Raw genomic sequence first — 27,246 nt, 5'->3', positions numbered from 1 at the left:
AAATAATTAAATTGGAGCGTACACACCTCCAGACAATGTCTGAATTTTTTTTTATTTGGATCCCTATACCAATAAGTAGCCTATAATCTTATTTGTAATATATGAATTTTTTACTTAGATGGCCTTGAAAATGAGAAATAATTAATATTTGAAATAGCTGCTCCAATCTTGGAAATTGGAATGCATTAAACATTTAAAATCCAAAAATTAGACAAGGAAATAAAAAAAAAAAAAAAAAGTTGAATAATTTTGGTTGAAGGAAATAACGTGCAAGAAAGGGTTGGTGGACCGGTTCTAAATTGTTAAAAAAATGAGTTTGTCAGTTGAAAATAGTGGTAGGTAGCTATACCCACACTCAACTCAACCAACCAATAACGAAAACCTTGCGGGGGCGTGAAAATAAATGATTATTGATTTCCATTTCTTGTTTGAACCACAACCCCCCAGGTTGCAGTTATTTTGAGTGAGTTTGCTCTCAAACTAAAACAAACGAAAATACTACTTAGTGAAGAATTGGTTTACCACTAAATCATATCAATAATCAATCTCTAATCATCATCATCATCATCATATATAACTAACGTTTGTTTTTTCTTCTCTCCAGCTTCTCTCCTTTTCCCCTCTTTCTTCCTCCGCTCTTCTTCTCTCACCCTCTCTCTCTCTCCCTTTCGTTTTGTGTGTGTGTGTGTGTGTGGTAATAGATAACGATTCACAGTGAGAATTGTAGAGATCAATAATTGACAAGGGAAATCAAGAGATCGATCTTCAATCTCGAATCATCATATAACTAAAAAGTTGCAGAAATCTTATCAAAAATGGGGGCGACCGAAAAGATATGGAATGCGACGGAAGTGGCGGAGAGTCACAGCTCTGAGATTCCGTCTTCCTCTCTCACCGTCAATCACTCTCTCTCTCTACCCGATATGAAGCCTCGCATCGTGTCAGTATTTTTCTTTCTCTCTCTCTGTTACTCTTTTCATTTCTCATTTTCAGTTTCATAAATTGTTGAGGTTAGCTCATCTTCTCAGACGGACCAATACACGGCTAACATGATTCCGTTGCCATTTGCGAAAATATTATGTTAGGATGTGATTTCCCCATTTAGATGATGTGGATGTTAATATTTCAAAGTAACTTATTAATTTCTCTAAGGATGGATTGGGGGCAAGGATTTCAGTTGACTCGGGAAAGAGTTGAAAATGAGAGTTAACAGTTGCAATTTATTCTAGATTGTATTCGCCCGAACAAGCGGAGGAGGGAAGACTTCTAGCGATTAGGTGAATGTTGTAGACGATGTTTTCTTCTGAAGGGTATATTTATTTACCATATTTGGAGTAGGAGACACTGGCTAGCTAGCACTATTAAGATAAAGAATACCCTTATGAATTATGAACTAAGGCATCTTTATAAAACAAGCTAAGCTATATTTTCATTGCAGAGGAATAAGAGTCACCACCTAGATTTTATTTGTCCAACACCCTCTGTGTTTGCATCTTAGTGAAGACTGTTGAATAACAAAGGCGATAGGGAGTTTCTTTTTAAGCCATGTTGCACCAGGTGTACTCCATTTACGACTGTGCGTTGGAAGAACATTGGTCTTTGGTTTATTACGTGATCATGGTTAAACCATCAGTTACTAATGAATGTAGAAAGTTGAGTTAGGGGACGATGCGAGACATGCACTTTGAGGCATGCCACATACCTCCTATATCTTTATTTCATGTAATTAGACTATTCTAATGTGCATTATCTGGAAAAGAAAGTTAGTAAACTGTTTCTATTTTGTGTAATAGTGTTGCTTACCCTTAGTTGTGATTCGTTTCCTTTGAACTTCTTTTTTTAAAATATATTTTTGCAGGGAGCTATGCAAAGATCTATTCAAACAATGGTCAAATTTGGATGAGTCAGATTTCTCCCTTGAAACTGTATCCGGTGGCATAACAAATCTGTGTGCGTCGTCTTTCAAAAGATTGTCATATTCTTCTTGGATGAACTTGGTCATTTTTTGATCGAACAGTTATATTTTAAGACCAGTAAAGAATTTAACAAGGATGCAATTCTATTTGCTTACATTGTGGGGGTTTACTGCCTGCTGAATATTAGCTTTTTATTGTAACAGTACTCAAGGTCTCTGTGAATGAAAACAACGGGAATGTTGTGAGTATGACAGTTAGATTGTATGGACCAAATACTGAATATGTGATCAATCGTGAAAGGGAACTGCAGGTATATCACTGAGGTTTTTTATTATAAATTTCGTTGTTCATTAACACATGGCACTTGTTCAACATAGTCGTATATAATCTTATCTCTGTATTTTAAAATTGTGAGCAGTTATCATTTCTTTTATTCGGATTTAACATGAACCATGCGAATTGTTCTTAGGCAATCCCACACCTGTCAGATGCAGGATTTGGTGCCAAGTTGCTGGGCGTTTTTGGGAATGGCATGGTGCAATCATTTATCAATGCTCGTACACTTACACCATCGGGTAAGCATTTTGATGAGAACATGTATGATGGAATGGCTATCACTTTCTCAATGGGAAAATTTTATTGACAGTGTTATCTTCTCTTTTCAACATTTAGCCATCTATGCATTATCAAGTAAACCATTCATGGCTAAGTAGTCCGAAATTTCAGATATGGTACTCTGAAATTACTAAACTCTTCGATGATTTCTTATACCACTTTCAATTTACATAATGTTGGCGAGGATTGTTATTCATGAAGAAGTGATGGTCAAGTTCACTAAGTTCGTTTTAAATCTGTCTCTATGTTATCTACAGGTTCATTTTTTTATTTTAAACCTTATCCTCCTTTACTTGATGCAAACACAACCTTGCTCAGATAACAAAAGATAAGAACGGTACATTTTAGGTAGGAATTGATGACCAACTAGATGGTATTGATCTGTCTAGTAAAAATGAATACTACAGAAATGTATTCAAGTGCATCAAATTCTGGAACAATAACGTTTAGGAACAACCGAACAAGATGTTAAGTGGTTGGGTCAGTAAGCTTGATATTTCAACTAGCTTTATAAATCGATGATAGGAAAAACTGTAACCAGAACTGTGAACTGACAAAATATGTCGATTGTATTTCTTTGATTAGGGTTTTAGACTTATTTTTACAACTGCAACTGCCAAACTAGAAAGTATTATAACCAGGAAATCTCCTAATCTAAAGGGATACAAATGAGAACTAATTCCCTAATCTGAGAATCAAATAGACATTACATCTTCTATATTATATAATCTCCTAAACTAAAAAATGTATGTATTTCCACACTCCCCCTCAAACTGGTGAGTGGATGTTATCCATTTCAAACTTGTCAATCAAACTCTGAAAAACAGTACTGGTCAGTCCATTTTCAGGATAAATTGCCATTTTCATTTGTGTTCAAAACTTGCAGAATAATTTTTTTGTTTGAAGTTGTTTGCATAATATATAAGAATAATTTAGATGAAAAGAAAATGACAGAGAAATATTGAGAATCATTATTATATCGTCACTTTTTTGTCATTATAAGGTTATAACATCTAAAACAGATGATACTGTGAAAAAAAAATAACTTATAAAATCTACAATTAACTGATAAGTTATGTATGCAAACATCTTAAAACATATTTTTAAAGTAAGATCTAACATTTATAAGTTCCTAAACATCTTATAGATATAATGCTTATAAGATATCTAAAATAATCTTAGCAAAATGGGCTCTAAATTGCATATCCGTTCCAAAAAATTGATTCCATGATAATATTATAGACAGAAGGTATTTTCACTGAAGTGGGAAACAGTTCTGAGGATGTACTTTGATAAGTTGTATCTTAGGAGTGAAAATGTAACATTCTGAAAATGTATTTTTTTTTTTTTTTTTCCCTTTATACTCACTTATCTATTTGTATTTTTTTGCTCGTTTAAAGACACCTCCAATGACGGATTCACCTTAGGCTCATGGTGAACTGTAGCCCACCGTGGCCCAACTTTTCTCCCTATAATAGTCTTTTTAATCTATTGATCCCACCAAAATCATTTCACATAGCTTACCTACATTGTCTAGTCCCTAACTTAAGGAGTTTCTATGATTATATTGGGACATACTGTATTTGAACTTATATTATTTAATTAAAATCTATAAACATTTACTTGTTTTATGTCAACTGTGAATACTCCTTAGAAGATTTTGGGAGCACTATCCCCAAACCTCCGTAAATTTGTCAGTAACCCTCTTGAGTGGTCCTAGCTTTACCACTGAACGACACATATATAAACATGCTCTACATGTATGAAATGAATTAGGAGAAAAAGAAATCCATTCGAACTGCCCTTAAGTCAAACTAACCTTTTTTGGTTACACCTGTACCATTTAATTTATAACTGTTTACATATGACCCGATTTCGAATGAATATACTATTGAGATTACTGCATGTGCACATCACATGTGATTTGAAGGTTACAATTTTAAAATCATGTTAATATAATTGTACTTTGAACCGGTCATCACAGATTTTCAATTGTGCATTTGATTAGATTTTCGAGTTTTGAAATTATTTTTTCATAGCCATTTATTCGTAAAGTTGGTTCATAAATCAGAAAAGGTTTACATGAGTCATCTGGAAGATCTAATACAACATGGGTTTGTTTTGGAGGCTTATGCGTTGTTTAACTAGAACAATTAACTTCAATTCTTGCTTAATCTAAGTTATTGCATGCTCATCATCTCAGGCTTTAGCTCTATTCACCTTTCTTTTTAAATGTTGTATAGCGAATTCCGCTTTCTAAGATATGTAGTAGAGTTCCTTCTTGCGACATTCTGTGTTATGATTATTGAACTCAGCTTAATAGACAACTTATGTTTCATTGTCTTATATGTTATCAAAGTTACAAATACTCTCTTAAATTTGTGTTATTTTCCTAACAGACTTGCGGAAACCAAAGCTTGTAGCAGAAATTGCTAAACAGCTACGGAAATTCCATGAGGTGGAAATCCCAGGTTCTAAAGAACCCCAACTATGGATTGATATCTTCAAGTTCTTTGGCAGAGGTGTGTATTCTTGTAACTTGTGGTGAACGAGGAACATCTTTAGCTTTTTACCTCTGCTTTTTTTTTTTTTTGTCAATCCTGAGCTTATGTGCTGGTTTTTTCAGCATCAACCCTCAAATTTGATAATGACGAGAAACAAAAGAAGTATGAGATGGTTTCATTTGGAGAAATAAATAAAGACATCACCAACCTCAAGGTTATCTTCTGCTAATTCTTGCATATGATTTGCACGATGGATTGTTTATTTTTGTTCCAGAGAAAAGCATGATGGAAAGTGTCTTAAGCAATTATCTTGGCATATTATCGGCGTTGTACAATTGAAGACAATATTCCTCTTCTTAATATTCTGAATAGTTCATTTTTACTTTGCCTATTTCTATAGCATGCTGTACATGTAAGATAAATTTGTGTCTCGATCTGCTTGTAGATTTCTCTTCCCATTGTTGGCTTGCTGGCTTTTGAGTAAGAAAGATTAGCTACTTATACTGCCTTACTCGATAAATTTATTGCTTGAGTTTGGGCCGATATAAATTTACTATTGTATATAAGTTTCTTTTCACCATTTAGAAGCTGTTAGGGAAAAGAGAAAGGAAAAAAAGTTGTTATTGAGATCAGCTTTAGCCACTTTTGACTTTGTAAGTCAATAGTATCAAATGCTGCAAAGACATCCTGTGTTGGAGAACATCGACATTTTATCTTTATGTGCTGCATATGCTAGTTACTTTTGCTCTCCTTTAGCTGACAAAAACTATCTTTTTCGTAAATTAACATCTCATTATTGAACAGGTAATGACAGACCGTTTCAATGCTCCCATCGTATATTCTCACAACGATCTGTTGTCTGGGAATTTGATGATGAATGATGATGAAGGTAACCTATCATGCATAGTTTTACAAGAAATCAAATCTCTCTCTCTCTCTCTCTCTCTCTCTCTCTCTCTCTCTCTCTCTCTCTCTATATATATATATATATATATATATATATATATATATATATATATGGTGTGTGTACATGCACCTTTGAAGTGTTTCTCGTACAATATTTTTCTATTCAAAGAATAACAATAGATAAGAAATTAAGGATGACATCTTAAATGAGATTGAAAGGATCAGGTAAGATTGAAAGGATCAGGTAACTATGTGGCTCATATAAAGTGCACTTTCTTAATGAACCAAGGGAAAACATCGAGAGGAAATACTCGTCTCTAGGATAGCGTGTAGAAGAATTATTTGTGGAAAATTGAATTAATCGGGAGGTTGTGACTTGATTGTGAACTCACCTGAAGTGTATGTATCATTTGAAAACTAAGCGAAAGACATATGAAACAAAGATCTTCAAGACTAATGCTGTTTTTTTGATCTTTTCATCTTTTTAGAAATTAAAAATCGTGTTGCTAGCACAATATATGCTAGAATTGGCAACTTTTATCATATTAATTTTCATTATCTACATTTATTCTCTTCAATTCACATGTTTCCTTGATTTTTCCTTTTCAGGTAAGCTTTACTTCATCGACTTTGAGTATGGATCATACAATTACAGAGGTTTTGACATCGGAAATCACTTCAATGAATATGCTGGCTATGATTGTGATTATAGCTTGTATGTCTTCTTCCTAGTTTAAATTTCTGTTTCAAGATGCTTTGTCCTTTTAGACGGTTAATGGGATTTATATTTTATTCTTGGACCTGTGCTACTGCTGTAGGTATCCGAGTAAAGATGAACAGTATTACTTCTTCAGACACTATTTAAAACCTGACAGACCACACGAGGTATGTGGAAGTAATACATTATGTAGTTGCATGAACTTATGTTTAATAGACAAGTATCGGAATTTGAATCATCTCCACTTGTTTTTGTGATGAAACGAGCCAATATATTTGTTGATGAATTTACACATTATTCACATAATTAACTTTTCTTCTATTGGAAATAATTGGATAATGTATGCCCTATATCTGCACATGTAATTGAATACCAAAGGCAACATTACGGCACGAGCTTGATCTTCAACCGCTTGCAAATTGACAGGTTTCTGATGAAGACCTTAAAGCCCTTTATGCAGAGACAAATACATATATGCTGGCTTCACACCTGTACTGGGCATTATGGGCTTTGATCCAGGTATTTTGGTGCTTCGAGAAAAAAAAAAAAAAAAGAAACAAATGAAATGATTTTTTTTTTTAGTTTTTGAAATGAAATGAGAAAGCATTTGATGCGAAGGTTTATTGCAGGCGAAAATGTCTCCGATTGATTTTGATTATCTTGGTTACTTCTTCCTTCGATACAATGAATACAAGAAGCAGAAGGACAAGTGCTTTTTGTTGGCAGAATCATGTCTCTCAAATTCTCAGTCTGGTTAAATGTAGACTGACTACTGGCAGATATGTTTGTTGTGAAATTCTTTCTGGCTTTTGGTTTATGTTCTTTGTTTGTAGAGCTTTATGGCATTAGGTTATTTATTTATTGGAAGCCCCCCCCATCTGCACTCTTCTGCTGGAATCCTCATATTTTTGCTTTGTGTTGTACCATTTTATGAGACAAGTCAAAGTCAGTGCGAGGTTGGAAAAACAACAAATGGTGGGATTATTCTAGTAGTACTAGCAAAGTTATGTTTGTAAGTTATTACCATAGATTTTTGCTTATAAATTAGCTCTAAAATAGTTGATTGTGCTTTAAACGTTAGTCGTGTCTCGTGCGAAAAGTAAAATTGATTTGCCTTTTGCTCGGCCTCTACTGTATTGTTTTGCCTTGTACTGTCACTGACAGTAAATTAACGTAATTATACTGTCAATGACAGTTAATTAACGTAATTGTAATGTCATTGACAATACATTTATGTAATTGGTCTGCCGTTGACAGTAAATTAACGTAATATTATTATTATATTTTTTTTTGTTTTTCTTTTTATTTTGTTTGATTTGTTGACTAGTCAACGTAATTATATTACTGTCATTGACAGTAAAATAACTGTAAACACGATAATATTACTGTCAATAACATCACTATTATTATTTTTTTGGATTTTTTGTTTTGTTTGAGTTAAACATGGAGTAACGTAATAATATTACTGTCTATTATTGAATTATTACAGTAAACACAATAATATTACTGTGGTTGATGGTAATATTACTGTTGTTATAGTAATATTGCAGTCAGCCACATCAATATTATTATTTTGTTTGGATTTTTTTGTTTGTTTGACTTATTCACGGAGTAACGTAATAATATTACTGTCTATTATTATAATATTACTGTGGTTGACGGTAATATTACTGTTGTTGTAGTAATATTACTGTCACTCACAGTAATATTAATTCTTTTGGCTTTTTATTATGTTTAAATTTGTTAAACGATCAACAGAGTAATATTACTCTATTACACAATAATAATGAGTTTTGTTGTGTTAATATTACTGTGCTAGAGATTAATATATTAATATTACTGTGTTAGACTGTAGTTTAGTTAATTTTACTCTGGTTAACAGTAATATATTTAATATTACTGTCAATCACTACAATATTGCTGTTTAAACGAAAAAAGATGTAACTGAAAGAAAAAAACAAATCGAAAAAGTCAACGCCGGAGACCGGTGAAAAAATACGGAAGAAAAAAAAAAAAGAAAAATAATAAATAGAAAAGTCAACGCCGGAATCCGGCGGCAAATTTTTTTTTTTTGAATTTAAAAAAAAAAAAAAAGTTTTGGGTCAAAATTGAATAATTTGTGAAATTTGGGGTCAAATTGAGGTTAAAGAAGTTAAGGATGAAATTGGAGCATATTAAAGTATGATGGGCTATTTTAGTCTTTTACAAAAATCTGGACCACGTGTGGACTTATTGGTAAAAGAGTTTTTTGTCTAGATCTCTTTATGAATAAGTACCCATTGATGGGCTTATTTGTAACCTAAAAAATAATGTAAATTATATTTTGTATAAATTAAACTAGTAATCATGCCCCGTGCGTTGCACGGGATACCATTACAAAAAAGAATAAAATAATTATTTAAAATTTAATTTGTTGAATATATTGAAATTAAATAATTGAGAACACATGACATCATAAAAGAATTATAAAAAAAAGAAAAAAAGATAAACAATATTGAATACAATTAATAATAGTTTTCACAATTGGACAATCTAACCCAAGGCTTCATATGTTGTCGAAGTCTAGCATATCATCATTTGACACCTCTTACTTTGTTGTTTCTCAACATCCTCAAGATTGATATTTCGGAATCCGTGACAAAGTGTACGAAAATACACTTTAGTTTTGATAAAAAAACAAAGAAAAAAATTATAAAAATAAATAAATAATAAAATAGTAGATGGACATAGAAATAAGAGGGTCTCAAGGTACACCCAAGAATTGTTGTTGGTTTCAACATCCAACGGAATCATTCACAATCCTAATTTTGATTAAAACACAAAAGAAAATTCAAATATGAACGATTTTCTTGGAATATATATGAATTTATTATATAGTGGATGTGGGAAGTTATTAGTTAACGGGGAGTTACTCGAAGTGGGGAGTTGTTGTAAATGTGTGTTATTAGGAAAATTATAGATAATAAATATTACTGAAATAGGTAGTGACGATAATAATTGTAATAAAAATAAATAAACTTAAATTTCATTAATAGCATTAACATTTCTACGGATTTGACAATGCAACATGATAACTACCCAAAATGCTTAACAAAAATTCTTCTATCTCAATTAAGTAGTTAGATCTTGTTGCGGGTCGTATTTTATTGTGCAATTCTTTTCTCGGATGCAACAAAATCAGTTTCGCGATCACTTCACTCTACAACTGAAATAGACGACTATGTGCAACAAAACTTTGCCTCATGAAAGGAAGTGTCGGTGAGACATGGGAAAAAAAAGAGAGCAAAATGTTAGTTAATGTTTTACGAAAATCATATGAAGAAGGTAGCTAGGTTTTGGGAAAAACTTGCATACACGATTCACATTTAATAGAAGAGTAATTATTTAATCAACCACAAAATGTATCTTAATACACAGTTATATGGTAGTTGATTTTTTTTTTTCCTTTAATGAGAGGCAAATAATTTTTGTCATGATATGCACAAATCTTTCATGTTCATTACAAATAAAACCATTGGATAGTTTTTCCAATATTTACTCCTATGCAATTTTTTTCCTCTAAAGTTTTTGATTGAATTTACAACGATGATAATTCAAATTTATATACAAAAGCTGCAATAATCATTAAAAAGAATGCTAATTTAATTTTCTAGATTAAAAATAATGAGAACATTCACATTAGTTGAGCAAACAAAAATTCACTGCATAAGTTACATCAAAATCTATGCCAACTCTATCAAATATGATGGATCAACGAACGCAAAAATAAATAAAAAATCGCAGATTTGTGTTGCCTATTCAAGAAACAATAATGGCCTTGGTGCTATCAATATACTCACAAACTTAAAACCTAATAATATAAATAATAAGTTCGTATAATTACATGAACCTAGCATGACCGTTTGTAGATGTACAACATGTTGCCAAGCATTTGGTGTATGATGTGAGATGATGATGGTTTCTTCTCTTCTTTACTGTTTTTTTCCCGTTTAATGCCTTAGAATTGTTGAGTAGCTTCAAATAATGGTCTAAAGAAAACAAAAAACATGCATCAATCTTAAAATAGGGATGCAACATCTCGAACGAATTAAAATACAACAACAAAATCTTGTAAGTTATAAAACTTAAATATTATAAATAAATTATAGCAAAAAAAAAAAAAACTTTGAACTAACAGAAGCACATAATAAATCTTGTGTGACATAATTTTTTTTCCATCTACCGAATTGCGTGAGTAGCTCGCTCCAACCACGAACTATTGTTGATACGAACAGGCTTGCTGCAAAAGAAATTTACAATATGTCAAACACAAATGCAAAAATAAATAAATAAACGGCATAACACAGTTATTAAATAAACGAAGAAGAAGACGAACAAAATTGAGAAAGAAGAAGAAATTTGGCAAAAAAAATGTGGTTTTTTGTGGAGTTCTCATGAGTTTAAATAGAAGAATGAAATTGGTAGGGGTTGAGATCATGGTGTGATAACTTCTACCATGATGAATTAGTGGGGGGTTTAGTGGGTGGTTAGTGTGGAGAAGAAAAATCAAAAAAGAAAAATAATTAGAAACATACTTACGGTATATTTAAATATAGGAGTTAGTATTTAAATTATAAATTGATTAATTAATGGTCAAATTAAACATTTATTAATTTACAAAATTAACGCTAGGTTTAGGTCTTCGTTTTATATATAAGATTTGATTTGTTTTTTTTATGTTGATATGATATTAGGTTTTTCAAAAAAAAAGAAAAACTATGTGTTGTAGAATATTTTAAAAAAGGGGTTCTTTGAAAAAACCCCTCCATTACTTCCTTTAATGGGGGAGAGGTCTAATATATTTTGCTCCATTTGATAAAAGTCCATGTCCATTTTCAACCATCATTTTTTTCAATTATGTCTCGACCCACCACATCATCATTCCGTCGCACTACCATATTAGCCGTTTCCTCTCTCTCTTTTTTTTTTCCTTCTTAATTATTATTATTATTATTTTATTTTTTCTTAAATTTTTTCTATAATTTTTTATAATTTTTTTTAAACTTTTATTTTACTTGTCAGGTGTATTAATCGACTATGATATTAATCAACTATACAGCCTAGTCGATTAAGGAAATTTCTTTATTTTTTTTTAATTTTTGATTTTTTTCTTTTTCTCTGCTAGGTATATTAATCGACTATGATATTAATCCACTAATAGAGCATAGTCGATTAAGCAAATTTCTTTAATTTATTTTTAATTATTGATTTTTTCCTTTTTCTCTGCCAGATATATAAATTGACTATGATATTAATCAACTGTAGAGCGTAGTCGATTAACGAACTGACTATTAAAAATAAAAAACGCAATTACATAAAACGAAAATCAACATTTATTTTACAACACAAATAATATATATAAATTGTAATTGATTTATACAAATTGTAATTAATAACCAAAAATCCAAAAATAAATTAAAAAATGATATCGAGTAACCTTAATCGACTACCAAAGCAGTCGATTAACACTTTAATCGACTACCAAAGCATAGTCGATTAACTTAATCGACTACAAAAAACGTAGTCGACTATCAAAACGTAGTCGCTTAACCTCCGCGGAATCTACCGAAAAAATCCTAGATCTGCTCCCATCGACATCAGTCACCAATACCAAGGCATGTGTTAACAATTTAAACACATTACTGCAAGGCATAACTTAACATGTCAAAATGATCAGTATGTCCAAGGAAATATATGCAATAATTTGGGCATTGGTTATTTTTACTCATAAGAATTAATAAAACATTGACATAAAGCAATGCAATGTAGAGAAATGATCAAACTAAAAAATACAAGCACATAAGCACCCAATAATCTCACATGTAAATGAAATGAAATGAACAAACACAGTCGACTAGAAGTAAAAGTCAATTATATGCAATTTTGAGTATTTGTGTATTCATTTTCCTGCATTTTCACTGATAAAGAAAAAAAAAATAAAGAGAAAAAAAATAATCTGGATTCCAAATAATTCTTGATATCAACAGATTCAACGGATTTGTTATTATAAAACTTAAAACCCATAATTTTAATTCAGAAAATATATTATTTGAATACCAAACACTTTGAGTGCTCTAGTCATACGATTCTTTGTAACTCTAATACAATTATTATTTATATATATATATATATATATATATATATATATATATATATATATATATATATATATATATATATATATATATATATATATATATATATATATTCATTCTACATATTTAGTGACCACAAATAAATCCGTTTTTGTTTAGTTTATTGATGTTTTTACGCATGTTTTAGATCCATGTGAGGCTACTAATTATTTATAAATTAAAAATTCTAAACATTCTCCAAAAACGTATGCCTAGAGTACCGAAAAAGTTTCGTCGATTGTTATATAACGTATATGTTATGTACTGAAAAAGTGCGTCAATGTTCGCGACGGAGAGAATTGGAAGGAGGGAATTGGAACGAGAGAATTGGAGGAAGTGGAAGAGGAAGAAGAATGCCAAATACAATGAAGAGAAGCACAGATGATTAGAATATGGGAAAAAAAATCTCATTTTTTTTCTTGCATTATTTAAATTTTATTGTTTGGATAAATTTTGGAGTTGTTTGGGAACTAAAATAATTGATTGAAGTAGGAATAATATGAAGTGTTTGGTTATAAGTATAGTAATATATATAAGAAAAAAGAAATACAAAATCAATTATCGAAGGGTAAACATGTAAATTCAAGGGGTAGGGAGTGAAGTGTAAATGAAAGTTAAAAGTAGTGAGTGCACACAAAGAAACAATGTAGAGGGACTGAACAAAAAAACATATAGAAAAATTCATTCCGATTTCAGTATGCCTCAGAGTTGGCGGAATTTTGGAAATGACATTATTTTATAGGGCGAATGGCAAAAAGGCCCATCACAAGGAACTTAAATGCACATTGGTCTACAAAAAAAAAACAGTCTTTCACAGAAACCCATCCCCATGTCTTTAGTCCAAAATACCGTCCATAATATAATTTTTATCAATTCCATCCATTATGCTATAACTTTCTTAATATTACACATTGACCCCAAAATTAAACAAATATATCACATTAACCCCCAAAATAATAATTTTCTGAAAAAATATTCTTTTTTTCAGAAAATAGTTTTTTTTTTCTAAATTTTTTTTCCGGTCAGATTCCGGGTTGACTTTTTTGTTTTTTGAAAACTTTGTTTTTCTAAAATTTTTTTCCGGCCGGTCAACCGCTGTAGACCGCCGATCTCCGACGTTGATTTTTTTTTTAAATTTTGTTTTTTCTTAGAAAAAAATATCTTAATTAATATTACTGTCTTGACTGCTAAATTACTGTCTCAAACAGTAATATTACTGTTTGGGACAATAATATTATGAATATTATATTTTTGAATAGTAATATTACTAATATTACTGTCCCAAACAGTAATATTACTGTCTGAGACAGTAATTTAGCAGCCAAGACAGTAATATTAGTTAAAATAATTTTTTTTAACAAAAAAAAAAATTTCAAAAAAAAAAAAAAGTCGATTTACAGTAAAATTACTGTATCCGACAGTTAAATAACTGCTGGAGACAGTAATTTAGCAACGAAGACAGTAATATTAATTAAAAAAAATTAAGAAAAAAAGGGGTCAATTAACAGTTATATTACTGTCTTTGATAATTAAATAACTGCTGGTGACAGTAATTTAGAAGCCAAGACAGTAATATTAATTAAAATATTTTTGTAAGGGAAAAAAAAGTCAATTAATAGTTAAGTTACTATCTCTGACAGTTAAATAACTGCTGGGGACAGTAATTTAGCAGCCAAGATAGTAATATTAATAAAAATATTTTTCTAAGAAAAAAAGTCAATTAACAGTTAAATTACTGTCTCCGACAGTTAAATAACTGATGGAGACAGTTATGTAGCACCCAAAACAGTAATATTAATTAAAAAAAATTAAGAAAAAAAGAATCAATTAACAGTTAAATTACTGTCTCCGGCGGCTGACCGGCGGTTTCCGGCGGGTCAAAATGGGTCAAAATTGAAATTATGGTTAAAATTAGTTAATTGGTGAAATTGGGCTAAATTGTGGTGTAAATTGGAGTTGAATTGAGTTTCAATAAATCTATATATAATATAGGGTTAATAGCATTTTGCCACGCTAAATTGTGGTGTAAATTGGAGTTGAATTGAGTTTCAATAAATCTATATATAATATAGGGTTAATAGCATTTTGCCACCTGTACTTTGCCCGTTTTTGCGCTTTGCCACCTTAACTAAAAAAAGTTGCACGGGCAGACCCAAACTTGATTTTTTGACGCACATAACCACCTAGAGGGAATATTTCGGCGAATCTTGAAAGATTCCGTCACACGCGCGTTGCACATGACTAAATACATGGGTTTTTTTTGTCTTTTACTCTGAAGATATCATGTGGGGTAAAATTGAAAATTTTAAGGACTCATTTGAACTTTATTTGAAACTTACTAATACGATCCAGCCAATTACGCGAGGTAGTGACGAGCTGGATGAAGGAGTTGATGACTTGGACGAGTTGCATGTGCCAAGAGGACCGATTACCCGAGCTCGGGCCAAGCGCATTGAAGCAGCCATGCTTAACTTAGTAAAACACGAGCTCCAAAATGAAGAATTGACGTAGTCTAGTTCGATCCCAGCTGAGCTTAATTGGAGCAAATTATCGGGCCAGATTGTGAAGCAAGCCGAGCTCAAGGACTTGAGCCCGTCTAGTCATCCAGCCAAGAAGCCATGACTTGGAAAAGATGATTATTATTAATTTTCGTATTTTATTATTGGACAATTTATTTCTTGTTATCTAGAGTCCTATTTGGACTAGATTTAGTTTATTTCGTTATTTCCTTATAATAGATAAGTTATGATTTATTTTCCTTGTTAGATTAGGTCTCTTTGACACTTATAAATAGGTTGCTTTAGGGTCATTATTATTTGGATGTTTTTAAGTATTATTTTGAGAGATTAAAATTCTCCTTCGTTGTTCTTCAACAACTCTTCGGGATATTTTGCGAGTGGATTCTTGTGAATTATTCTTAGCACTATAGTATTGGTTTCTGATTCATTATAATCACGAGGTCAATACTTCCACCTTGATAATATTGGTTTCTAGCTCTCTATAGCTACGGGGTCAATATTCCGAATTCCGCCAATCGAATCCTTTATTTTTTTGGACGTTCCGTTCTTGCTTCCGCATAAGATTATTGGGTCCCGTAACAAGTTCTACGGGGTTCGTATCACTTACCCAAATTCTAAATTTATTGAAATAGAGTTGTGTGTCTGCTTCTTCCATGGGAGTGGGTCTTCTTCTTCTTATATAGGAGTTTCTCCCCATTAATATTTTCCAAAGAAACCATTTCCAGTGCTTCGAATGCTCCACTATGTTGGCACTTCTCTCTCTTTCTTTCTAATTCTCATTATGTTTTTGTGGTTTACAATATATGTTGAAATTAATTGCACTGTAGATATATGTTTGTGTGAGAAAATTCAACTATGAAAACAAAAGTGGGATGCAATGCAGATGAAGCAGTAGAAGAAAAGCAGCAACATGTGGAGTCGCGTGGTGTGCAACCAAGAGGAATTTGTGGGGAAGATTTTTGCCCAATCATCCATGGCCAGAGATGTATCGTACACAAATTCGTCAAGACTTTTGAACATGTCTCGCTAATTCTCTAATTCAAATCACTTCCATCTCCCCGATGAACACAATCGTACCTCCAACAGTTCTCCAATCCAAGAGCTAACGAACAAGACTAAGAGAAACGATTGGACTGAATATGTTGATGACGATCAGGAGGAACATCGAGGAAAGTTCCAAATTGAGGACCAAGATCGCCTCACAAGGTATTTAATTAAATTGATGAGAGAAGATAACCCCTAATTTTTTTTGAAGCTTGGATTTTTTTCAAAAGATGTTGTTAGTTCAAAGAACAAATTAATGGGGGAGAGAAACTTTCAGTGAAGAAGAAGAATGAGTTTAATATCTTTCAATTTCATCCCTTGGAACTTACAATTTTTCAATTTCATCCTTTGGAACTTTCATTTTAACCCCACATGATATCTTCAGATTAAAAGACTAAAAAATCCTCACATTAAGCATGTGCATCGCACGTGTGCCGGAAAAATGAGAAGATTCGCCAGAATATTCCCATTAGGTGGTTATGTGCGTCAAAAAAACGAGTTTGGGTGTGCCCGTGCAACTTTTTTTAGTTAAGGTGGCAAAGCGCAAAAACGGGAAAAGTACAGGTGGCAAAATGCTATTAACCCTATAATATAAAATGAGGCTCTATGCCCTATATGAATGACATGTGGCAAATGTCTATGTCATTCATCTAAATTGCTTAATTGGAGTTCAATTGATGAGTTGGATTCCTCAATTGGTGAGTTGTCATTTTTAATTTGGTATGTATTTAAGTTATTTCCTATTTAACATTCTACACTCATTTAAACATTTACATCATGTATATATCTTATTTCCAAATTTAATATTCAATAAATTCGAAAAAAAAAATATCTTATTTATATTGGCAATATTTCAAAATATATTTATTGAAAAAACTCAGGATACTCAATTTTTTTACGAATATTCAATTAATTTTCAGGAAAAAACCTTTTTTGTAATATTAAAATATTAAAATAAAGGAATACGTTTTTTTTAATTGTCAATATTTTGGAATATTCGAATATCCATTCAATAAAAAACAAATTGGGATATCTGTATAAAATGAATATATTAATAAATTAATATATATTTCATAATTTTTTTATTTGACTATATAAATTTAATTAATATAAAAACTAATTAATATATATATATATATATTAAGTACATATATATAGGGATAGACCCCTTTTTTTTTATGCAATTTCTTTTGCCTTTTCTTTTGGCCCATTTAATACCTAAACTACGTCGTTTGGTTCCCTCCCACCAATCATCTTCTCACGTTATTTTCTTTTTTATTTATTTCTGGAGCAGCTCGACCGTGACACGCTTGCTTGCTTTTTCCTTTTCTTTTAATCTGTTTTATGCAGAACGGCGTCGTTTGAACGCCTGAAGTTCAAATGTTATTTTTATTTTCTTTTCTTTCTTTTGTTTTTTGGCCGCCTACAATTGTTGACGCCGCCGGAATTTCCTCACCCAGGCCGTCATGTCTGCAATCATCACGTTTTTCTCTTATCCTTTGTTTCTATCTTCCAACAAGTTCCGAGGTTGCTCCATCGTCTGCTGCGTGTACTTCCTATCTCTTGAATTTCAATTTTGGGATGACAGCACCTATGTGATAAACTTTAGTTCAAACTCTGGAAATCATCCTCCATTTCCGTCCCGTTGAAGAACAATGTCATCCGCCGCATCGGCGTCCCTCCACTATGAGGATCTTCTCCTTCAGGCTCCTGACGGTGTCGGTTTCGTCGACGTCGATTTGGATCTTTCTTGCCGAGAATTTGACGGTGATTTTCATTTTGGTTGCCGGCGGCGGCTGAATAATTGGTGGCGGCGGCGGGGTTTGCTTCGTGGTTGAGGGGTGGATTTTGGTGCCGTCGGAGATGAGTGGGTAGTCGTCTAAATCAAGGCTGTCGATAAGCTCGCAGTCGCAAATAGTGAGGATTTGTGAGTCGAAAGGGATGCCCAGAAGGTGTTTGATTTTATGCTTGATTTCAATGATGGGTTCTTGTGTGCTCACTTCCATGGAGAATATGCAGTACCCTGTCATTACAGTGGTGATCTTCATCAATCAAGCCATCAGTTTCTTTTTTTTTTGGAAGTGATTAATTAATTAATTAATTAATGGATAAATGTGCTCCTATATTGCTGGACAATGGAGCCCTTGTTTGTGCCTCACTTGGTGGATATGGTAGATTATATCAGTTGTGACCCAATTTCCGCTTCTAAACGGGTACGCTATCGAATTGCGTCCGCGTTACAGATTTTCAATTTAGATTTGGTTTGTTAGTTTGTGTAATGTGCTTTACGGCAAAGTCGATTCATTTATTGAGAATTTTATGTCTTTTTTAGATCCCAAATCTAGCGCAGATCTATTTGATTGTCTTTTACGAGGAGCGTGAATTTGCATTGTTTGTATCGTTGATTTCTAACGAGCTTAGAGTGCCTGTAAGGTAATTACGTCGCTTTTGTTATTTCTTGTTCCTTTCGACACATCAAAGCAATGTTTTATTCATAAATCGTACACTTAGTGCTGTTTATTGTTTGATCGTTCGATAACTAGATACTTGAGAGAAGATAAGCTACACGGTTCGGCTGGTGGACTATATAACTTCAGGAATTTTATCATGGAAGATGATCCGGTTCGTATTTTAATTTTATTCTTTATTATTTACACATTCTATTAAAATCTAATAGAAATTAAATATATATATTTTTTAATACGGGGTCGTCTTTTTTTTTTTTTCTTTTCACGCAGTCGCACATTTTTTTGCTGAATTGTGACGTTTGTTGCAGTTTTCCACTGTCTCAAATGCTAGGTAAATTGTCCAAATTTTACCAGAGAGTAATATCTCGTTGTCTTTTTTCGGAATATGAAGTTTATTAATTTACGGATTACTTTGCAGAGGGTCACAAAAGCTATGGTGGGCTCGGAACAATTTTAGTGAACAAGGTCCGTAACTCGATAATGCCATCTTTCTTGATTAAATAAATAACACTTGTCAAATTATCATTGGTTCACAAATTACGTTTTCCTTTCTTCCAGGTTTCTCCCGAGTTAGCTAGCCAGTTCGGGGAACTCGTTGCAGATCCTGTTACGAACGAGCTTTTGCATTATACCGAGAAACCCAAAAATTTTGTATGTAATAATTCCAATTATTATTATTTTTTTTTTACTGTAATTGATAATAGGTAGTTACTATATTTTTGTATCTGTATGTAACAGGTTAGTGACCGTATTAACTGTGGTGTTTACGTATTCACGCCGGAGATCTTTACAGCTATTCAAGGTGTATCCACGCAACGTAAAGAAAGAGGTTAGTTCGTATAGCAATCTTCGGTATTAATACCTTTTTTTACGCTGATTAGTTAGCTTAATGATATATTTATTTCTCGTTTTTTTATTCGTTCTATTTTGCAGCTACTCTAAGACGTGTAACGAGGTTCGAAGCACTTCAACCTGCAAACAGGTACATAAACGCACAATGTACAAACTGCTCGTATATTTTTCCTCATTGTGAGGAGAAAAAAAATCGCGCCGGTAAATGTACGATACAAAATTTAATTTGCAGGAATCTTCCGACAGATTTGTACGATTGGATCAAGATATTCTATCACCACTTGCTGGTAAGAAGCAGTTTTACGTGTACGAAACGATGGATTTTTGGGAACATATTAAAACCCCCGGGTAAGTTAAATACAGTACAATGTCGTCTGCTTCTGCTTCGACTATATATATGTTCTTTAAAGACTGTTATATTCTATCGAACGGGATTTTTTTTAATTTTTCTTTTGTTATTGTGTAGAATGTCGTTGAAATCTTCTGGGCTATATCTCGCCCAATATAGAATAATCTCACCCAATCTTTTGGCGAGTGGAGATGGTTCGAAAAATGCCATTTTTGTACGCAATAGGCGATGGCTGCAGTGTGTGACCTCGAAACTGCCTCGGCCCAAGAACTGTTTGAAGGTAATTTTTGTGCTTCTCGTATTTTATTCGATGTTAGGAACATTAAAAGTAAATTATGCCATTTTACGTGTCTATGGCTCTGATAGGAAAAATGAACTTCAAGGGCAAGCTGAGGGAGCTCCCGGTGATGGTTATGTCGTCGAAGAACTTTTTGCTCGCACTGATAGGTATTAGCCTATATCAAGATTTTATTATTATTATTATGAAATATATATTCCTATTTTCAGTATCTAGATTCTTGTATTCTTGTATAATGGGAAATGGTTAGCCTAATGACAATGCGCATGAAGGTTTTACAAATGTTTTAGAGGGGTATAAATAAATTTCAAGTAGCAGTTGTATGTTCCTTGAATTTCTTATTATGTTGAGTTTGCGATTTTCTTTATTTATTCTTTTGGTTCAGGGAAATTATATGATGTTGGATTAAGATTCTGGTACCTCTTCCTGCCGCTGAAAATCGATTATAGCCCCGCAACACCTTTCTTCCTTCGATGCCCACCACCCACGCCGCCACTGCATTCTCACATTTCATTCAATATTAGAGAGCGATTGAAATGCCGTGGTGTGTGGAAGTATTTCTGGACGACAAATATATGAAGGTGTATATATGTATCAGTAGAGTGAATTTGGTGAGTAAATTAGCTTTGCATTATATTCTTTATTTTGATGGTTTTTATTTTATTTTAATTTAGTCTGTTTTGATGATCTTATTTCGACCTTTTCTTTATGAATTGGGTTGGTTGAAACTTGAGAATGACTAAAATAGAAAGAATTACTCTTAAAGAAGAAAGAGAAACATAAAGAAAGAATTTGAGAATGAGAGGGGCTATCTTTTTTTTAAATGTCAGTGTGTGGTTGTGTCAGGGTTCTTTTTCGGTGAGTACTCATTCTCCTCCAGACATTATTGTTTGTTTTTTTTGTTCTCACTTCTGTAAATTGCACATCTGGTTTTTTTTTTTTTCCTGCACGGGGTACACCAGTCATTACTGTCCGGATATCTCATGAGTCCAGATAGGGCAGTTGGTAGCACTTGTCGAATTCGAGTTCCTCTCTGGGAACTCATCTCAAAGGTTCTTTTTTTCCCGCTCATTAGCCCTTCGCTGTTATGCAATTATGTGAAAGAAATTTGGTAAATTTTTGTGATGCTTGCAGTTATAAGAGAAGAAACATAGAGATTGACAAACGTTTCATTATATGATTTTATTATACAATGTTAGGTGACGACAACGTCTCTATGTTCTCATTCCCGAAAGGGGCTTCAAGACTGTGTATATTAGAGGAGGGTCTGGTGGTTCTGTTAATTCCGGGCCTAGCGCAAATATTCATGGCTCCGGCGGTGGTGGTGGTGGTGGAGTGAAAAAGTTTGTATTACACATGTTCTTCCGTTGTACAACTATAGTGGTTCTTCTTCTTTGTAGGTGAAGTAAGAATAGGTGTTTCAATTTTGCACAAAAATAAACACAAATTGTTTCTTACTCATATTTCTTTTTCCTCCCCCAGCCACCGCCGATATGACTACCGGCAATGAAGCTGCAGCGCACCTCGACCTCGAGACCGGCGACTCCTCCGCCGGCGTTGATGGGGGTGGATGGGGCAGCGATCCTGATTTCTCTGATCCTTTCGACATTGCCAACACCAAAAAAGCCTCCCATGAATCGCTCAAGCGCTGGAGGGTAAGATTTCGCCGGCGTGTGTTTGTTTATTGTATTGCATTTAATTATCACATGCAATAAATCGTTTGTTTTCATCGTAAAATGTGATGTCGTTGTTGGTGATTCTTTTATGGCCTCTGTTTTGGTTTCATGCACGTGACGTTTCGATTACCCGATCCCATAATAGTGCATCTTATTTTTCTGTTTTGAGGATAAATTAAACGGTTGAATGATTAGTCGTCGACTTTATCATTTTTGCTTTTATGGTTATGGAATTTAAAATCACTTGAAAGTCGATGAATTACATGCATGTGCACCTCTTTCTGATTGTCTAAGTGTTGGTCCTTTTGCAGCAAGCCGCCCTCGTGCTTAATGCTTCGTGACGTTTCCGCTACACGTTAGACCTGAAAAAAGACGAAGAACAAGAAAAGAGAAGACGGATGATCAGAGCACATGCTCAGGTCATAAGGGTAATATTAAAACACATTAGTCTTCATTCCGTACTTTTATTCATTCGATTCTTGATATTCTGGTGTCGGTGGTTGTAGGCTGCACTGCTCTTTAAGTTGGCTGGACAACGAGCAATAGGTATTTTTCGAGTGTTGCTTCTTTTTAAGCTTGTTTTCCTAATTCCATCTCTGCTACAAACCTGATTTGATTATCGTCAATTCAGTATTAGGCACGACAGTAGCTCCACCATCTCCTAATGGTGGTTATGAAATCGGCCTCGAGCAACTTGCTTCGATGAAAAGGGAACATAATATTACAGCACTGCAACAATATGGAGGGGTAACACTTCCTTTTTCCCTTCACCATCTCTCTAGGAAGTCTACTAACATATGCTATATGCATAAATATTAATCTCGACCGTCATTTTATTCAGGTTAAAGGGTTGGCAGAAATGATAAAAACAGATGTCGAAACAGGGATATATGGTGACGAAAATGAGTTATCACGAAGAAAGAATGCTTTCGGCTCACGTATCCCGTGAAAAAAGGAAGGAGTTTCTTGGTAAGACTTGTCTAGAGTGTTATATTTGTTTGATCATATGTTCTTACTTATACATTTCCACCATTTACTTATTCGACGTTTGTTTTTGCGCAGAGGTTCCTATGGGAAGCTTGGCAGGATCTGACTCTCATTATTTTAATAATAGCCGTTGTGGCCTCTTTGGCTCTCGAAATAAAAATCGAGGTTGGCTAGAAATACAACAATACCATATTATTAAGAGAATTTATATAATTTCCTTCATATATAATTTAAGAATTGCTCGTGTTTTCCAGGGCCTGGAGGAAGGATGGTACGACGGCGGAAGCATCACCTTTGCTGTTCTACTGGTTATTTTTGTTACAGGTTAGAAAATTCAGATTGGTTGTTTATAACCTTAAGAGAGAGGTAATATAATTTTCACTTTTTATCATTGCATCTGTTGTTCAGCAACTAGTGATTACCGGCAGTCCCTCCAGTTTCAAAATTTAAACGAAGAAAAACGGAACATCAAATTGGATCAAAATGAACATATGCACACTTGATTTGATTATTTGTTGACTTTGCAACTACGATTGATTTTCTTGCTCAGCGATTAAGAATGGTTGATCTGAAGCTAGGACTCCGGAAATGAGAAATCAATTGGATATTATACATTTTTTTCCTTTTGGCAGACGGGGATGCATATATTTCGTCCGGTTAATTTAATTTCCTTAAAGTTGTTGGAATTTTTGTTTGTGTCAATATGATGCTTTTTAATTGAGGATTGAGTATCAAGGAGATAGCTATTTACTCATTCATTATCTGGATATTATACTATTATGGAGATTAACCATTTTCATTGGTTTTCTTGTTGCTCGTCTTCCTCCGATTTTTTGAACTGCATTTTTTAACTTTAATACGGTCCTCGGTGTCTTCTTCAAGCATCATTTCAAACTTATATTGACAGCTCATGGTGATCTTGTGAGTGAGAGCATTTTCAGGTTTGAAGTTCATTTGTATATTTCCTAAAATCTGCCTTTCTTGTTTCAATTGTTATTAGAATCTCCTTTGTTGCAATCTTCTACACCGCTCAAGGTTCAACTTCGTGCCCTGCCTGGATAGGTTTTCAGAGGTAGCTCTTTAATGCGACTCATATTCTCAACAGTATAAATTGTTTAAAACTTTGCACCGCACAATTTTTCTTTCTCCTTTATTTTCGTTGTATATTCGAGTGCAATCAAACAGACAACTCCCATTTATTTTCACTTTTTTTTGGCGCTTTCTTCTCCGTGGACGAAGGCGATAGTTAGAGCAAGGGATATCCGACTACAAATGTTGCATGGGTTGATTTCAAGAAACTCAATAAAATCCTGGGAGTTGCACACAAAATTGGCTGATTCCTATAAAGAAGTTGTTGCCAATCTGAATATTGCCAACGCTCAACAGGTTCCTCTAAACCTTTCCACTCGCACAAAATTTTCGCTCTTGTTTTCTATTTGTGCTGGTTTATGCAATGCAATTATCCTGCTTGTTTATGCAATTCTTTAGTTGTTTTTGTTCTTTGCTGCTCTGATTCTTGTTTTTTGCTATCATGATATTGTCTGCTATATTGGTTAGTGAAATTTGCAGCCTAACTAGAAATTGTAGAAATTAGCTCAGTTCGAGGATACTATATTGAAACAGTTCGACTCCAAACAGGTTAATGGTTGCGCTTTTGCCATATATACATCTCTTCAATCCCTACTCTAATATTATTTTTTGTTCGCTGTGACGTTTCTGTATATTTTTTATTTTTTGGTTATCTGGCCTTCACATCTTACTTCACTCTGGCGTTTCTTCACCCTTCACCCGTAGATCAGTTCTTATTTGGAGTGCATTCTGCATCCATGGTTGCAGGGGAAAAGCCGGCAGTCCTTGTTCGTCATCTGTGATCATGGATCTGCAATTCCTGTGCAACATGATCCTCTTTCGAGTACTGTATTTTGCACCTTTTGCGGGCCACTGCTTTTGCTACTTTTCATTTAGAATTTGTTTAATAGACACACATCGAAAGTTATGGACTGTGACTCGAAGTCTAATGTTATTTTGTGATCGAGGCTAGGGTGCCTCTGATTGGTTGGATTCTGAGTATTGTAGTGCCGAAAAACTTAAAATTAGATAGGTTGGAAATTCATTCAATAACGAGTGTGAATATATGTAACTTCTGATATCGTTTCTTTCAGGGTGGTATTTTTTAATGAGTTACTGAAGAATTGATCATTTTATACCTAAAGTTAGTTTCATTTTAGTAATTCGTACTTATGATTCTTATGTTGAATGCCAGGTTTCTTCTTAAGCCATATGCACTAGGTTCGGAGCTGTTGGTGCAAACTTGGTTTGGCCTGTGCGTATTCTGATGATTATATCCTATCTTATTTCTTATCCAATCGGAAAGGTAATTTATATATCGCCGAAATGAAATCTCTCTTTACATGTTATTTAGTACTTCTATAGGCCTGAGTTCGGCGATTAATAATACTCCGGCAAAACAATCAACAAATGCGCTCGTGCAGTAAAACAAATTGAGAATCTATTATGGTAGTTTACTATTGATGGAATACTAATGTTTCTGAAAGTGCAAACCATAAGATATATATAACTGAAATTATATTAAAGAAAGCCCTACCTACTGTCCAAAACAGCAACACCACATTTAACATGCTTGTTAATAATATCACATAATAGAATAAGAAGTGGACTAGATTTTTTGAATCGAAGTTATCTGGATGTTGGATTTAGCAACCAGGCTGTACAGTGTTTTTTTCCATTTTATTTTTTGTAAAGACTGATCCATAACTGAAGAATTATATAGTTGATACTTTTCGAATTTTGTAAATTGTTTTTGGCAGAAACAACTGGTTCGAAGACATGTTGCACTAGGCAGGTTAGATCTCCGTTGCGAGAAATCATATTCCTGCATCAAAATTTCTCGGTACTTGCTTAAAAAATGTAAGGCTTCAATAATTTATACTTTTACTTTGTGTGTGTATATGTATATGCATGTTGCCTTGTGTTATTACTCATTTATTGGGTTGATCATATATATCAGGTATGGAAATATGTGGAGTGGCTGCGGATTGAGGTGGGCTAATTATCTAAGGCATAACATTTCATTCTATGTCGATTGAAAAGCTTAAATGAAGCAAAAAACTCCTTTCAAATTTGTTTCCAACAAAGTTAGTTGCGGCCGATTTTGCATATTTCTTCGGTCCTTTTGTTTTCTTGGAATTATGGAGTAGTCGGTGTATGCCATTATCTTCTTTCTAATAAATTCTTGCTTTCTTTATATCTAATGGAATATAATGGAGCTTGCTTTGTTTCTGTTGAACTTTTCATATAGTTGTGACCATTTTTTCTGCTTCTTGCATGCTTGTTTGATTCCTGTGGGAGTTAGTTTCCTCTGGTAATAGTTGGACTTTAAAAGAGTGAATTATTTATGTCTATATCTTTATGTTCGTGATTTTTTCAATTATTTAGTTTTTGACTCGATAGTTAATTCTAAATGTATGATGATAGGAGTCACAACATGGGCTTCAAATATAGGATTTAATCTAATCGAATGCTATTTTCATACTTCGACTGAATTCATGTTGACTTTCTTAATTGAAACTTGGCTAAATAACACAATGAAAAATTACTTTTTTTTCTTTTTTTTTTTCCCTTTTTTTTTTTCTTTTTTTTTTTCTGATTGTGTTTAGGCATAATATTTTGCCCTGGTACTTTGGCTTTATACGAGAAAATATGCTACAAAACTACCTCATTGATTTCAAATTGTTGCAACTCTATTGACTTCTTGCTGGACAAAGAGCCGAAGTTTCAATCATCTTTCCAATCGCTCCACTCAAATTGCAAATTTAACCCCAAAGTGGATCTCTCTTGCAATATCAGAAATATCCGCTACCAACGCATTATGCTTCTATTCTTTCTCAGCTATAATCGTGTTTGATTCATTTACGAAAATTCGCAATACCGAGTTTAAAATCTTATGATTTACGATTCAAACCGTTCATACCTCAGTCTATTCAAAAGTTAAAATAAATCTTAAATATCAACAAAACAATCAAATTTTACAATTTACGATTTAGGAAAACTATAATGTATTATATTATTTATAATAAACTTGCGATAATTACAGTTTTTGTCCCTATATTATATACAGTTTTTTATTTTGGTCCTTAAACCAGAAATGCCCCCAAGTGGAGGTCAATTAGTAATTTCTGAAAATCCACCTACCTGGCTGAA

General features: G+C 33.2%; 3 protein-coding genes across 3 annotated transcripts; 2 read left to right on the top strand and 1 right to left on the bottom strand.

The window, feature by feature from the left end:
- Positions 1-357: 357 nt before the first annotated feature.
- EMB1187 (Protein kinase superfamily protein) lies at positions 358-7,950 on the top strand. The gene is made up of 11 exons (XM_012991017.2): positions 358-940; positions 1,859-1,950; positions 2,120-2,226; positions 2,386-2,491; positions 4,931-5,053; positions 5,158-5,249; positions 5,840-5,924; positions 6,551-6,656; positions 6,760-6,826; positions 7,086-7,178; positions 7,289-7,950. Exons 1-11 carry the CDS (start codon positions 816-818, stop codon positions 7,415-7,417), a joined length of 1,125 nt encoding a protein of 374 aa, XP_012846471.1. The 5' UTR covers positions 358-815; the 3' UTR covers positions 7,418-7,950.
- Positions 7,951-17,696: 9,746 nt separating this feature from the next.
- Positions 17,697-26,290, top strand: LOC105971371 (uncharacterized). The gene is given in 25 exon segments (XM_088824990.1): positions 17,697-18,608; positions 18,728-18,828; positions 18,939-19,017; positions 19,134-19,194; positions 19,282-19,328; positions 19,422-19,514; positions 19,602-19,692; positions 19,797-19,845; positions 19,948-19,961; positions 19,964-20,063; positions 20,182-20,343; positions 20,434-20,511; positions 20,748-21,758; positions 21,845-22,017; positions 22,350-22,466; positions 22,545-22,584; positions 22,670-22,785; positions 22,880-23,007; positions 23,101-23,190; positions 23,280-23,349; positions 24,026-24,097; positions 24,265-24,411; positions 25,289-25,399; positions 25,854-25,953; positions 26,054-26,290. Coding segments are annotated over 13 exon segments (966 nt in total). The 5' UTR covers positions 17,697-18,530; the 3' UTR covers positions 20,761-21,758; positions 21,845-22,017; positions 22,350-22,466; positions 22,545-22,584; positions 22,670-22,785; positions 22,880-23,007; positions 23,101-23,190; positions 23,280-23,349; positions 24,026-24,097; positions 24,265-24,411; positions 25,289-25,399; positions 25,854-25,953; positions 26,054-26,290.
- Positions 18,054-18,425, bottom strand: LOC105964889 (polyubiquitin 8). The gene has a single exon (XM_012989399.2). The coding sequence runs from the start codon at positions 18,423-18,425 to the stop codon at positions 18,054-18,056; it is 372 nt and encodes a 123-aa protein (XP_012844853.2).
- Positions 26,291-27,246: the final 956 nt, after the last annotated feature.

This window comes from Erythranthe guttata, chromosome 10 (genome assembly GCF_056151865.1).
Source record: "Erythranthe guttata isolate IM_541 chromosome 10, IM_541, whole genome shotgun sequence".
NCBI lineage: Eukaryota > Viridiplantae > Streptophyta > Magnoliopsida > Lamiales > Phrymaceae > Erythranthe > Erythranthe guttata.
This window is presented reverse-complemented; position numbering and strand designations above follow the sequence as displayed.

Excerpts from the sequence above, each read along its gene's own strand:
- EMB1187 (XM_012991017.2), top strand. The coding sequence starts at position 816 with ATGGGGGCGACCGAAAAGATATGGAATGCGACGGAAGTGGCGGAGAGT. Across the intron at positions 6,657-6,759 it reads TATGATTGTGATTATAGCTT|GTATCCGAGTAAAGATGAAC; the intron begins GTATGTCTTCTT and ends CTACTGCTGTAG. Across the intron at positions 7,179-7,288 it reads CATTATGGGCTTTGATCCAG|GCGAAAATGTCTCCGATTGA; the intron begins GTATTTTGGTGC and ends GGTTTATTGCAG.
- LOC105964889 (XM_012989399.2), bottom strand. The coding sequence starts at position 18,425 with ATGACAGGGTACTGCATATTCTCCATGGAAGTGAGCACACAAGAACCC.